This window comes from Alternaria ethzedia, assembly GCF_023757985.1.
Source record: "Alternaria ethzedia strain BMP 0044 chromosome Unknown scaffold_7, whole genome shotgun sequence".
In the NCBI taxonomy this organism is placed as follows: domain Eukaryota; kingdom Fungi; phylum Ascomycota; class Dothideomycetes; order Pleosporales; family Pleosporaceae; genus Alternaria; species Alternaria ethzedia.
The window spans coordinates 249,475-263,951 of NW_026056200.1; the positions used below are offsets into that span (position 1 = coordinate 249,475).

General features: G+C 54.0%; 5 protein-coding genes across 5 annotated transcripts; 3 read left to right on the forward strand and 2 right to left on the reverse strand.

Annotated features, from left to right (window-relative positions):
- Positions 1–724: 724 nt before the first annotated feature.
- J4E87_003887 (uncharacterized protein) lies at positions 725–1,657 on the forward strand (the record flags this gene model as incomplete). The annotated part of the gene is made up of 1 exon (XM_049375511.1): positions 725–1,657. The coding sequence occupies one exon, from the start codon at positions 725–727 to the stop codon at positions 1,655–1,657; it is 933 nt and encodes a 310-aa protein (XP_049234496.1).
- Positions 1,658–2,320: 663 nt separating this feature from the next.
- J4E87_003888 (uncharacterized protein) lies at positions 2,321–6,146 on the reverse strand (the record flags this gene model as incomplete). The annotated part of the gene is made up of 8 exons (XM_049375512.1): positions 2,321–2,437; positions 2,487–2,957; positions 3,010–4,356; positions 4,411–4,566; positions 5,379–5,389; positions 5,510–5,584; positions 5,636–5,942; positions 6,003–6,146. 8 exons carry the CDS (start codon positions 6,144–6,146, stop codon positions 2,321–2,323), a joined length of 2,628 nt encoding a protein of 875 aa, XP_049234497.1.
- A 931-nt stretch (positions 6,147–7,077) lies between these two features.
- Positions 7,078–7,665, reverse strand: J4E87_003889 (uncharacterized protein; the record flags this gene model as incomplete). Its single annotated transcript, XM_049375513.1, has 2 exons — positions 7,078–7,430; positions 7,497–7,665. 2 exons carry the CDS (start codon positions 7,663–7,665, stop codon positions 7,078–7,080), a joined length of 522 nt encoding a protein of 173 aa, XP_049234498.1.
- Positions 7,666–9,313: 1,648 nt separating this feature from the next.
- J4E87_003890 (uncharacterized protein) lies at positions 9,314–10,702 on the forward strand (the record flags this gene model as incomplete). Its single annotated transcript, XM_049375514.1, has 2 exons — positions 9,314–9,442; positions 9,497–10,702. 2 exons carry the CDS (start codon positions 9,314–9,316, stop codon positions 10,700–10,702), a joined length of 1,335 nt encoding a protein of 444 aa, XP_049234499.1.
- A 356-nt stretch (positions 10,703–11,058) lies between these two features.
- Positions 11,059–14,235, forward strand: J4E87_003891 (uncharacterized protein; the record flags this gene model as incomplete). Its single annotated transcript, XM_049375515.1, has 3 exons — positions 11,059–11,082; positions 11,137–14,026; positions 14,084–14,235. 3 exons carry the CDS (start codon positions 11,059–11,061, stop codon positions 14,233–14,235), a joined length of 3,066 nt encoding a protein of 1,021 aa, XP_049234500.1.
- Positions 14,236–14,477: the final 242 nt, after the last annotated feature.

Sequence of the window (14,477 nt, forward strand, 5' to 3'; positions counted from 1 at the left end):
GGAGAAGGGGGCGGGAGGCGGTCAACATGGAAGGTAGGGCGATATATAGGCAAGTGAATGACGGAAAGGACTGTACTGTGCAAAGGCTGGAGGGAGCTGAGGGAGGAAGAGCACTCGAGGCGTGATAGCAAACGGGTTATAGCAGAAGGATGCCCCCTCTAGACCCCACAGTTAGCCCACCCTGGAGGACAAAGACATTGGGCGGCTGGCTGGATGCAGGGTCGACTTCATGCGTCGTGACCCGAGAGTTTGTGTCGCTGCAGGGGGAGGTTCGCACGGCATGCGCAAGCGAGGCGAAGGAGTTCACGTCAAACAGACAGGCTGAGTCGCGGCGCAAAGGGCTCCACCAGCATCGGGTCTGAGCAACTGGAGGGGAGCGGAAGAGACCGCACCTGCATGGTGGCTGCCTGGCTGAGACGCCGGCGCCGTCGCAGTCGCGTCGGGCACGACTGGAGGGCGCGCGAGGCCGTGGAAAAATTATCAACCACGGCCAACTCCTGTTCGCATCCAGAGTGTCGCATGCAGCACGCAAGCGGCTTAGCGTGAGGTACCGATGAGTGAGCGATGGCGCCGGCCGCGTCTATCTCGCCCGCGGGCTGCTGCGATCGCCCATGCGCCGACGCCACCAGCAGCCAGCACCCCACACGCAGCACGCCGTCTCCCACACTGACACCTGCCTGGAGCTTGGAGATGCGCGCCCGTCCACGCCTGCCAGTGCGCGACAATGCTGCCCAAGAAGTGCTCCATCCTCCTACCCTCGTACACTAACCTCAGTCCCCTCTACTACTCCCACGCTGGGAGCTGCGCAGGTCCCCAGCCGGGCAAGTCATGCCGTCATAGATTCGCACGTCCTGAGGCCGCAACACAGCGCCGCTCCTACGCCCAACACCAGGACGCGCCCGCCTACCGCGATGACGCAGAGCTGCTCAGGTGGCCGGACGCCGTGAAGCCGCACAAGACACCCACGCCCTACCAGATCCTGAAGTGCCGCAAGGGCGACGCCTACACGAAGCACCGCTTCTATGCCCTCGTCAAGCTCTACCACCCCGACCGCTGCCATGCCGAGTCGGCCATCGCCCAGCTGCCCCTCCACGTGCGTCTCGAGCGCTATCGAATGCTAGTCGCCGCCCACGACATCCTCTCCGATGTCCAGAAACGCAAAGCGTATGATGCCTGGGGCCACGGCTGGGCCGGTCACCACCAGATGCCCATGGGCCCCCGTCATAACGACTGGCACTATGATCCACATCGCTGGAATACGGATCCGCGTACGAATGCGACCTGGGAGGACTGGGAGCGCTGGCACTACGAGAACGGCGGCGGCGCCAAGGACACAGACGCCCGCGCGATTCAGATGTCCAACTTTACCTTCATGGCCCTCATCTTTGCCTTCGTCAGCATAGGCGGCGTCGTGCAGGGCACGCGCTTCAACACCTTCAACAACTCGGTCATAGAGCGGCGCGACCAGATCCACCGCGAGGCGAGCATGGAGTACAGCCGGAGCAGAAATGCCACGCTGAGCTCAAGTGGAGATCGCGACGAGCGCATACGCACCTTCATTAATCACAGGGAGTCGACTATAGTCGGCGAGCAGTCCTACCAGCGCTTACTCCCGCCTGCCGACACCTGCTCGCCTGATGAGATCAGGAGGCAGTAAAATGAGCACATTGTGGTGCCTGATAGATTTGCTATACCCTCCAGCACATTTTGGTGCTATATCGTACGACTGTTATTACTTCGCGGCATGAATGGAGCTAGGGCGTTCGGTTCTGTATGTATCATTCGGCAGGCGGCACATATGCGCGCGGCGGGCATATCCTAGCCCTCATGCGCTCAGACACCACACAAATTCAACGACAATCACCAACAGCACCCCCGCCGTGCTCGTGATCGTGTACTCGTTTTTCTTCTTCCAGCACCCTGGCCGTCGATCGCAGTATGACGGCGGCGTAGAATATCAACACTGGCAATATATCGAAGATGATCTACGCCAGAAGCAGCATGGCTTCCGCGCTATCGTCTACACCTAGGGTAGCAGAGCCTCAAACACTGCTGCAACTGTGTCACGCGGGTCCAGTCCCCTAGATGATGTTCCAGCTTGGCAATAAGCGAGATATCTCCAGGGTAGGGTATATGACAAGTTTTATTACTACATGTATGCGAACGCATGAATGCTCGCGCCACCAATGCTCCATCTCAACGTTTACCGATGGCGATCAGTAATAACTTACGCGATTCTAGGTTTGCACCACCACCTGACATGCTCGCCAACAGCTGCACCTGCATCCACGACTCACCCCCTGCGCAATCGCCCCGCGACCTATGGTGTCGTCGACACGCCATTCCTCATGTTGTCGAACTTGGAGTCGGGATACAGTAGCCAATTGGGCGATGACTCGATGCCTGCACCACTCCCGCCGCCCATCTTCTCGACAACCTTTATACGTTAGCAAGCTCGTCTCCACTCTCAGACGCCCACGACTCACGTTTGTCACGATGCTCCCGCTGTCATCTGTCCTGTCACCGCTGATCTCCCACCACATTGCGCCACCCAATCCTTGTTCTGCAATGTAGTCGACCTTCTTGAGCGCCATGGCCACAGTATCATAGCTGACGAACTCGCCACTCGCTTCGTCGTAGCTGTACGTTGCGCCAGCCTCTTCATCGTAGTACTCCTGTGCACCTGCAAGGGGCAAGTCCTTGAAGTCGTAGACGCCTCGCTCAAACGATCCGGTGCCGATGCCACTAAACGACGTTCCTAGACCCTGAGTGTTGGTGAAGGAGCGACCGTAGAGCGGCATGCCAAGATTGAGCTTGGAGGAAGGAACGCCCGCGGCGCTGTAGGCGGCCAGAACGGAAGCTGTATTGAAGGGCGTGCTCAGGGGAGTCGAGGTCGAAGGGTAAAGGTTCGATTGATGGCCAGTCTGGTTATCCCAGGAGCCGGCGTAGTCGTATGCCTATGTTTGCGTTAGTTTATTTGTTGCTGCATTTGGAGAAGCCAATACTTACCATCAGATTGATAAAGTCTGTAACCGCACTGATCTCTTTCAATGGCAGATGCTTGTAGTTCTTCTCTCCTGCCGGCGAAGCAATAGTCAAGAGGAACTTGGGCTTCAGCTTGCGTCCAGACTCATCTTCGTACACAAGCGTATCGGCATACTCATCCATCTGACTTCTGATCTCCTTCAACAGTGCGAGCAACTGCCCGCCTTGCTCCTTGTTGGTGGGATACTCCCAATCCACATCAATGCCATCGAAGCCGTAGTCGCGAATCAACTCCACACACGAAGACGCAAAGCGTTGCCTACCCGCAGCCGTAGCCATGGGTCCATCCATGTGCTTGGCAACGTTTGTATACGTCCAACCACCTACACTGAGCAACACCTTCAAGTTCCTGTTCTTGGCCTTGAGGATCTGAAGCTGCTTCATCGATCCGTAAAGATTGTTGCCCACGTCGTTCCATGAATCAGTCGGGTAGTGCTTTTCCGCGTCGGCGTATGTGTCGGTGAGGAAGACGGTGCCGTCGGGCTTGTTGTCGGCGAAGGAGTAGAGGAGGTGGGTGATTCGCTCTGCGGGTATCTGCTGGGGCTGGAAGTTGCGTGCGTAGATGTCCCAGTTCCCGTAGTAGGCTACTGAGCGGTAGCCGGGGTGGGTGGGGATGTTGGGGTTGGTGGGTTCGGGTGGTGTGTCGCTTGCTGTGGGCTCTGGTGGGGGAACGGCGTATGATGGCGTGGCTGATAGCGAGGGCTGCGTGGTCGCATAGCTTATAACTATGGATGAAGAGGAAACAGTAAAAGTAGAGGCTGACACTGAGGGCTCCGTGGTCATATAGCTGGTGACTAGAGATGAGGATGGAACGACAAAGGTAGAGGCTGAACTTTGGGGTGGAGTCGTTGCGTATGAAGGCGTAGCTGAGACTGAAGGTTGCGTGGTCACATAGCTGATGACCATGGATGAGGAGGACACAACCCAGGTGGATGCTGAGCTTTGATAAAAGCCGGATGTGCTCAAGCTAGCATAGTATTCGCTTGATGAGCTCGGCGTTGCGGTGGAGACGGCAGATGTCAGGATGGGTGGTGAGGAACTAACGAAGCTGTAGGCTGAACTCTGAGGCAGACCGGATGTGCCGAAAGTGGTGTAGTGTTTGGTTGATGAGCCTGGCGTTGCGGTGGAGACGGCAGATGTCAGGATGGGTGATGAGGAACCAAAGAAGCTGTAAGCTGAACTTTGAGGCAGGCCGGATGTGCCAAAGGTGGTGTAGTATTTGCTTGATGAGCTTGGGGTTGCGCTGTATGCAGCAGATGTTGGAGAGTACGACTGAGCTGCATACGAAGAATAAGAGTCGCCACCGTCAAACTATATTGTGGTCAGCATGATCGATGCCGCAGAAGGAGATTGGCCTTGACTTACCAGAGCTTGCTCTATCTTCGCATACTCTTTTTCAAGCGTCTCGACCCTGAGGAGCAAGCATTCTCGATCACACTCGTCTTGCGTCTCCTGGGAAGAAGCGAGAGGGGTGAGTAGAAAGATGGTGGCGCATAGCCAGGTTGGTAACAATCGTGCGTACTGCTTGTACTGTCAGTCTCATGAATAACATGCTCATGTCACTTGTGTTCTTCTGACATACCAGCATGGTTCGCACCACTACACTTCAGTAACAGTCGTAGTAAACAAGTGATTATGTATTTTGTTTCTGGATACCAGTTACAGCGGGTTTCTCTCCGTTCTTAAAACCTCCCCATCTCGCCTGCCGTTGCCCCATGCTCCCACCCTCCTCCTTTCTTATCCAGATATTCCTCGTGGGATCTGCGATACTCGCATGCATATTAGGCGTTGTTTACAGCATGTCTTAGTACCTTTCGGGCTGGTCGTTCCTTGGACGTGAACGATCAAATGCGCGTGTTGTTGTCCGTCCTTGGAAAAGGGTCCCGCTTGTTTTGGTAAGCAGGGACTTCAGGGAGTGGTTTGCGAGGTCGGTGCATGCAGGCACGCTACCTAAACGTGATAAAGACTAGCGCACACTGCCGAAGATGTGGATGAGGTGGGTATGAATACACCATGATGTGCAGAACTTAGGAGACGGGTTTGGGGCCGAAGATGGCTGGGTGCGGTCGTTTGGGGTGACGGGATCGTATCCTAGACTCTTGTGCTGGGTATCGAACGGTACGCAAGGCTGGTGGTACCTGGCGATAGACCGGTTGTGGTAATGTGTTCGCCTCCTGTGCGGCGGAGGTCCTTCCGATCAACATCTACTCGGCTCAAGGCCATGCATTTTCAGCCTCTGCTCTACCGCCTTCTTCGTCTTCCTCCTCCTGAAAACCAGCACGAAAATTACCACAGTCAGTAATGCAGCACAGGCCTGCACAATACCAACATACCAACTCGCACTCTGCACACTGCGTTAGCAAGCCCTCTATTCGAATCCTTCCAGATCATCCACTTACCTGCACATTACAATAACTGCCAAAGTTAATGTCGCCCACGAATTCTTTTTGAATTGCCCTCGCACCAGAACTACACGTCCAGCCCCAAAGATCGTCGCTCTTCCCATTTTTGTCCTTCTCGGTGCGATACACAGTAGCGGCTACACACCACACAATGAAGTTCCCCAGCATATTGACCCAGCTAAAGGTACTCGTGACAACAGCGGCTACATTGGCCTGTTCGATACCACACTTGTACGAAAAGATCGTTGCGAAGTTGAGTAGTACAGAGACGGCCGCGACGCCAAAGTACATGTACGTTGGCCATGCCCGTGTATTCTTCGCCCAGGGCGTGCGTAATATATTCTCGCCACTGGGTAGTCGGACGACGCGGTGGATACTGCGTGTGCTGAGAAACTTGTGCAGGGTAAGAGCCGTGAGTACGAGAACTGCGATAGAGATGAAGAGGGCTAGGGTGCGCGATATAAGGCGTAATTTGCGGATACGTATCTTGAGGTCCTGGTGTGTATGTTAGTACCACTGGTGCTCGCTTGCAGCACTTCTTTGTTGGGGGCGTACCCTGTCTTCGTTTGCCGCTTCTTTGAGCTCCTCAAAATCGCCATGAGGTAGCGGTTGACTGTACTGTGCGCTCTGATCGTCGGTAGCCAATTGGAGAGTGATCGCGGGTATCGGTCTGTTAGATGTGAACTTGGAAGAAGTCATGGTCGATGGTAGCAAGTGTTGTAGGTCTTGCTCCTGCGAGGGGCGTCGAGGCATAGTATGTATGCGCAGTCATTGGATATTTGTCGAGCGCAACAAAGAATTTCGTGTGTCCCTTTTACAACACGCCGGAAGTCATGTAGATAGTTGGGGTGGCTTTCAAGTTGGACATGGGGGTTTCCCGATTTGTACCAAGATCTTCGTGGTGATCTCCGTGTTGTTACATCAGCAGCCTCAGCTCCTCCAGCTCCAAACATCAGTCGATTGATAGTTCCGCCGATCGCGCCGTAATGTATCAGCAAAGCTGAACTGCAGTGCTGATGACGTGCCGCTTGTGGCTGCGGTTGACCGTAAGCGGTATCGTGGTCGTGGCTGAGCTGATCCTGATTCGCCGAGTTGCCCACAGACTGTGCTTAGTGATGATGTCGCTATTCTGGGAATTGGTTGTCGTCGGCTGTTCATTTGAGGATTTCATGCTCGAGCTGGGCTGTCTATCGGTAAGATGGCTTTACGCCCTTCCGGCAGGTGCACAACACAAGATTGGAAAGAGCACCAGCCCATCAGTCGCTGCACTCCCTCGAATCCGCTTTATTCTTATGTGAGGACTAGTGGGTTGCTGCACCTCGTACATGGAGGTAATTGAACAGGTGCGCTGCAGTCTACGTTAGCATAGAAAACGAAGTTGGCAGAATCCTAAGATAATGTCGACCCTGACGTGATTTCTGGTGCTCAGTGTGGGAGGTAATCATGGAGAATCTCTTTTTCAAACAGGGTGGCTTTTCCAGCCGCAGTCGGTCTTAGATGGATTTGATTGTGTTGCATGCGGCGACCTGTTCATGAGCGCAGTGGTACAGCTATTCCCAGCGTCGTGCTGAGATGATTGCAATACTGACTAGCACTGGTTCTCCCTCGCGTAACCCCGTCAGAGTTGCAGCTATCGCTGGAGGACGGACTGCTGTGTGAGCCATTCCTCAAGTTTCTTCTGTGCATCTTTGTCCACCAGACAAAACTTGATGGTACCCATTTCACTCATTCCCTCTTGCTCGACGGGTACACGGTCCAGGCCGGCAACCTCTTTCACTTTCTCTGCAGTGTTCAACAGTCCTCCCAATCTGAAAAGAAGCATCATTTCCCCATCAGCACCAGAGGTTGGTATGAAGGCGCTCTGGCTCTTGAAGACTTTGAGGAGGGAAAGATTATGCTCATAAGCCTCGCGATCGTAGCCTATAGCTTCTTTTTCGGTCTGGACAAGTTCCCAATGATCGTTGGTAATTCGCTCCCGGGTGACTGTAGAAATGCATCAGTATATGACAGTTCCACATTTGATAACCAGGACCAGGCGGTGTCACTGACCATCACCGCGTTGATCACTGATCAGACGGACAGCTTCGATTCGGGAATATCCAAAGAGTCGCATCCAGCGCTCGATAGTTTCCGATGTCGGGTATTGGGAAGCAATCTGCGCGTCAGAGGCTGATGCTGCATGCGCCATGCGCTCCAATTCGTCCCAACCAGCGTCCATAGTCGTGTAGCTGAAGTAGATTCTTCAAAGGTTGACTTGCGTGGTGCGATGCGCAATGATGCCAGGCGCGTGCGCGAGGTGGTGCTGTGGGCACCAAAGTCGGCTATTTATGGGTTTCAGGCTGCTTTCACATCGCGCCTGATGATTTTGGTGTGACGCGCAGCTTCAGTCTCAACTGGCAGAGTGGTCGTTCTTTCCATGGTTTGAGTGAGGGAGTCACGACTGGAGCGACTCACCACCTGGGCAGCACGGATCCATTCCGGGCTCACTAGGCCGTGTTTGGGACTTTGCGCGAACGTACCAGACTGTAAGAAATCATGACTCAGCTGCCCGCGACACTGGTGTGGTCTTCTACTTCGCTAACAGAACATCTTTTCGTGGTACGTGTGCGCGACCGAGAACAGTGGAGAGCCTGCATCGCCATTTGGGCGCTCATCAAAGCGGAGGAGGTTACAGGGTACGAACAGATAAGGGGAGTTCACGATGGAACTGCTGGAACAAGATCAAGCGGGTAAACGCTGTATATCGAAGATTCCTGCGATGGATGCCTAGGTGTTATCGGAAGCAAATATCCCCCTCATCGGGGACAAGCGACCACGCGCGTCGGGAATGGCCTGTCTTCTTGGTGGCATCTCGCAAGTTTCACCAGCTTCGGACTCCTTGGCAGCCAGATGCGCGCAGTACTCGCACGTTTGCAGGCTGCAACCTCATCCTTCTGCACAATTACACGCGCTGCTGCTGCGAGTCGCTACGAGACAGGCGTCTAGACACACGACTTATCGAGTGATCAAGAAACGTTGCAAGTGGATCCATTCTATTGTAAAAGATGGCACTTTACTCCTAAGCGACCCTCAGTTGCGCCTGAGCTCTTTAGCCTCCGACGCAACGGTCGCACAACCATAATTACCGAGGCGTATTGCACGCGAGAAATGGACAGAATTCGTCCGAGTAAAAAGTACGACTTCGCCAGAGCCAAGATGTCCGATGCAAAATGCGGGGAACGCGTGGCATCTCCATGGACAGCAGACCCAGTGGACTGGAAGCAGAATACCCGTAGTCAAAAACGAACTCGGAGGTCATAACTATCCGCTCCCGTGTGCGAACAGGGCGCGATACGGTTCCGAGGAACTAACGCCTGTGAACATGTGTACGCCTCGTGGGTCTGGCTCCTCTTTATCCTTGCGGCAGTTCATGTGAATGGCTGTTGCAGCGGAAGCGCCACAGGGACCCTGGCGCGTTGGTAGTGCGATTGAGTTCTATACCTAGATACTTAAAAGGGTCAATCCTTCTCGAGAACTTCTCCCCAACAGACGAAAGCTGCCACGGCTGCGTGTTCACCTCACATAGTTCTGTTACCAACATGCACAACTCCATCCTCTTAGCCGCTTGGGCTGGCATTTCTTTTGTCCTCTACAAGATCATCTCCTCGATCATCATCTCGCGTCGCCATGCTGCTAGAGCACGTCAATTGGGCTGTTTGCCTGCCCCTGAGACTCAGCAGTCTCCATTCGATCCCCTTGGACTCCAGAATGTTGCCAAAATAATGAAGGCGGACAAACAGTCCCGTATACCGCAGTATTTGAAAGGTCGCGTTGATGATGCGTGCGCGAGGGAAGGCAAGATCGTCAACACATTCCATCAAAAGATCATGGGCGCAGAGGGATACTTCACAGTGGAACCAAGGAACATCCAGGCTATACTGGCCACGCAATTCAAGGACTACGGGTTAGGAGAAAGGCGAAACGGGAACTTTGCTCCACTACTCGGCCATGGCATTGTAAGTACTATTCTCAGGAATGCGACAAGAACGTCAGACGCTGACATCAAGCAGTTTTCCAGCGATGGCGAGCAATGGGCGCATGCGAGGTCATTACTTCGGCCACAGTTCGCTCGCGACCAAGTCAGCGACTTGGACCTTGAGGAAGAACATATGAAGAACATGATGCGCGTACTGCCTACCAACTCAGACGGCTGGACAGATGTCACGGACCTGAAGCCGCTTTTCTTCCGCCTGACGCTCGACAGCGCCACAGAGTTCCTCTTTGGCGAGAGCGTTGACTCTCAGCTCGCATCCCTACCCGACTACAAGTCTAGTAAGCCCCCAATGGCTGTCAACGAACAAGACTTTGCCACGTCCTTCGACCAGGCGCAGAACACCATTGCCCAAGCTAGCCGTCTCGGAGAGGCCTACTGGCTCGTATACGACAAGGCGTTCAAAGACCACTGTAAACGCTGCCACGACTTCATTGATCACTACGTCCAACTGGCATTATCAAAGGAGAAGGGTACTACCCAGGAGAAGTCACATGGCAAGCAAAAATACGTCTTCCTTGATGGACTTGCAGAGTCTACCCGCAACCCCATCGAGCTTCGCGAACACCTGATATCGATTCTACTAGCCGGTCGCGACACGACGGCATCGCTACTGTCGTACGTCTTCATGCTCCTTTCAGAGCACCCGGAAGTCTACAACGCCCTACGCAGTGTCGTGTTGGAAACTTTCGGCACCTATTCGAACCCCAAGAACATAACATTTGAGTCGCTGAAGTCATGCAACTATTTGCAGTGGATTTTGAACGAGACTCTGCGTCTGTACCCTGTCGTCCCTGTTGATGGTCGCCGTGCCCTCAAGGATTCTACCCTGCCCATGGGCGGCGGTCCAGATGGCACAGCACCTCTCTACGTCAAGAAGGGCATGCAAATAGACTACAGCGTATACATCATGCACCGTCGAGCTGATCTCTGGGGTCCCGACGCTGAGGAATTCCGACCCGAGCGCTGGAATGGAAGGAAGAGTGGATGGGAGTATCTTCCTTTCAACGGCGGCCCAAGAATCTGCATCGGGCAGCAGTTTGCCCTGACAGAAGCTGGATATGTCGTCGTAAGGTTGATGCAGAGGTTTGAAGCGATTGAGGGTGTTGGTAATACTTGGGAACCGAAGGAGAAGGGTGGTATGGGTTATGTCAGGAATGGGCTCAGCTTGACGACATGCCCCGCGGATGGTGTTAAGTTAAGGTTGAAGGAAGCCAAGGAGTAAGCTGGTTGTAGATAGATTGGTGGATCACGATTAGAAAATGTTATCCTTCCATACCTCTATTGAAGGATGCGACGAGATTGTACCAAGCATCTCGACAATACTGCAGTTAAACATGTGTATTGCTCGTTCGGCTGAACGCTGTGTCCACCCTCATCAGTTATCCTCCGATATCAAAAGCAGCGCGTCAGTGATAGTAATTCTAAATCGAAGCGTGCAACTGAGGAGCGTGGCCAATCCCCCAGACTGTGGCGCGGCGCTAGGACCGACGGGCGAGGCAAGGATCCGTCGGCGGGACATTTCCAAACTTTTGATGCACTCCAACATCTTCGGAACCAACACGCACCACATCGCCCAATATGCGGAGAGCGCGTGGACTTCGGGTGAGGAAAAGCAAAGCCAATTATCAACAAACACATTCTGACTAACAATGGCAGGCCTCTTCAACCCGCGACGTTTGCATCTTTTGCGCCACTCGTCAATTGGCCATCTCGAATACGCTCGCTACATCATCATCGGACGCTACACAACGACGGCATCTTAACTCATCTAGTAGAGCCCCGCAATCGGCCGAGGCCATCCTGTATAAAGATGCCAATGAGCGCAAGGAGCCAATGTCGCAGGCACAGCGCATGCGGCAGGCGCTGGCCGCCAGCTCCCCTCAGCCGCAATCACAAGGAGGATTCATGTCGCCAGCAGAGAGGATGAGGGCATCGTTAGCACAAGCGCCTCCTCCGCATCAATCCCAAGCGTCACGGCAGTTCCCACCAGAGCGCCGCGCAATGAACAGAGGCGGCCCTTTCGATGGGCCAGGGCGGAACCAGAGCAGAGACCGATTTGCACCTGGTGTACGGAGGACGACCGGCAACGAGCGTGGCAACGACTATCGACCTCCGCCCCAGAATCGCTATACCGTCAATATGGACTCGAGACCACAGGTCAACACCCCGGCATTTGGCTCCGGTCACCTTAGACGACGAAACGACCCACAGCCCGAACGCTCCCCGTTCGGATTAGACGACCGAAGATCACCACAGGCTCCTAGACCTGCACCACAAAGAAAGATGCTGGATCAAGATGAGATATCAAAGTTGTTGGGGAATGCGGCGTCGAACTCAACCCCGAAACCCTACACACCACTTGCAAGGGACATAAATGCACAGAGGACATGTTTCCACTGTGGATCGAAGGAGCACGCGAGCAATATGTGCCCATCAAAGCCGGTGCTCCGCGAGCCTCAACGGCAGGAACAACCAGCACAGAAAACGGCCATGTATACACCACCACAACGTTACAAGGAATCGATATCGGATGCTGCAGAAGCCTGGGCGCAGAAATCGAAGGGCAATTTGGACATTGAACAGTCGGCAAGATGGCAGATAGAAGAGGATAACAGGCGACGCAACGACGTGGACAGCGAGAGAAGGCGAAGTCGCTTTGCCTTTGACGAGCCGGATGAGTCCAAGAACCGATACGAAGAGCCCGCGCGAAGGCAGGGCGGAAACAAGGGCAGGAGCCGACGCATACAACGGGACGAGGAGGACGATGAAGACCGGCCACACGTCAGCAAGCAAGAACGCAAGCGGTTACGGGCTGAGGCGAAGAAGGCAGCCCAGTCGGCAAAGGCCGGTCCTACACCGATCTCATTACCAGAGTACATCAGCGTGGCCAACCTTGCGGGTGCCCTTAGGTTGAGAGTAGAGGACTTTGTGCGAAAGTTGGAAGAGCTAGGGTTTGAGGATGTGCAGAATGATCACATTCTGAACTCGGAGCATGCTGGCCTTATTGCACAGGAGTATAACTTTGAACCGATCTTCCAGGCACAGGAAGATGATGGCGACCTCTATCCCGCAGCACCTCTTGAGCCTGAGGCCTACGCCGAGCTTCCTGCACGACCACCTGTTGTCACGATCATGGGTCACGTTGATCATGGCAAGACGACTATCCTCGACTATATGCGTTCGACTAGTGTGGCGGCTACCGAGTTTGGCGGCATCACACAGCACATTGGTGCGTTCAGTGTGCCACTGGCAAACGGAAAGAAGATCACGTTCCTTGACACGCCCGGTCATTCTGCATTCGAGACGATGCGCGCTCGTGGAGCCAACGTTACCGACATTGTCGTCTTGGTCGTTGCTGCGGATGACTCTGTCATGCCCCAAACTGTGGAGGCGATCAAGCACGCGCAAGCGGCGAATGTCCCTATGATTGTCGCCATCAACAAAATTGACAAGGCGCAAGCTGACCCTGATGCCGTCAAGCTTGATCTCGGCCGTCACGGTATTGAGATTGAGGACTTTGGAGGCGACATCCAGGCTGTTTGCGTCAGTGGAAAGACAGGACAGGGCATTCCCGACCTGGAAGAAGCTATTTCAACGTTGTCGGAGATGTTGGACCACCGCGCTGATCCTGCGACCTCCGTCGAAGGATGGGTTCTTGAGGGTACCACCAAGAAATCTGGACGCGTGGCTACCGTCCTGGTCCGCAGTGGTACCCTTCGTCAAGGAACAACGCTTGTCGCAGGAACTACCTGGACACGCGTGCGTACTCTGCGCAACGAGGCTGGCGCTGTGGTCAAGGAAGTCGGGCCTGGTATGGCTGTCGAGATCGACGGCTGGCGTGATCAACCCATCGCTGGCGACGAAGTGCTACAAGCAGAAGATGAACAGCATGCGAGCTCGGTGACCGATCTCCGCAGCGAGAAGGTCGACAGAGAGCAAATGGCGCGTGACATGGAAGCCATCAACGAGTCTCGCCGCCTAGAAGCCGAGCGTCGTGCGGCCGAAGAAGCAGCTGCCAAGGCTCTCGAGAATGGCGAGGAAGCTGAAGTCGCTGAGGAGAAAGAGGCTGGTCCGGAGGTCGTCTCCTTCATTATCAAGGGAGACGTATCTGGCTCTGTTGAAGCAGTCATTGACTCTGTCTCAGCACTCGGAAACGCAGAGGTATCTACGCGCATCCTCCGCCACGGTGTTGGCGCACCCTCCGAATTCGACATCTCGCACGCCGCCGACGCAAGGGGACATGTTATCAACTTCAACACCACAATTCCTGGACACGTTGCCAAACTAGCAGAAGAGAAGGGCGTCAGGATTCTTGACAGTAACATCATCTACCGCGTAGTCGAAAACGTCAAGGATTTGCTATCCGAGAAGCTTGCACCAAAAGTCATCCAGAAGGTCACGGGTGAGGTGGAAATCGCAGCCGTTTTTGAGATTGGCCTTGGTGGCAGGAAGAAGATGAAGGTCGCGGGAAGTAAAGTCAGGAACGGTGTTGTCGATAGGGGTTCCAAGGCTAGAGTACTCCGTGGCGACAAGATTGTCCATGATGGTAAGTCATTCCCCACGTTGTTGTGTAAATGAAGCATATGCTAACGAAGATTGTTAGGCGTGATCGAGTCGCTCAAAAACCAGAAGAAAGACGTCGAGCAAATGCGCAAGGATACCGAGTGCGGTATTTCGTTTGAAGGCTGGGAAGACTTCAAGGTGGGTGATCGCATTCAATGTTATGAAGAGAAGTTTGAGAAGAGGAACTTGTAAGATAGTGTATACTATGTACATAGAGTAGCGTTGAGTGGTTTGGGCTGAGGGTTTGATAACTACCCTTCTTCGTGTATATATGTAGATGTATGGATATGTAACTATCAATTATTCCAATCACGCAAGATATTAGTGTGGTGCATGAATCGGTCTGCCACCACCCACGCTTGTGACCTGGATACTATCACTGCAGACCGTTTTCGAGGTACTCTAATGCATTCGTCATTATCCTATGCCTTATT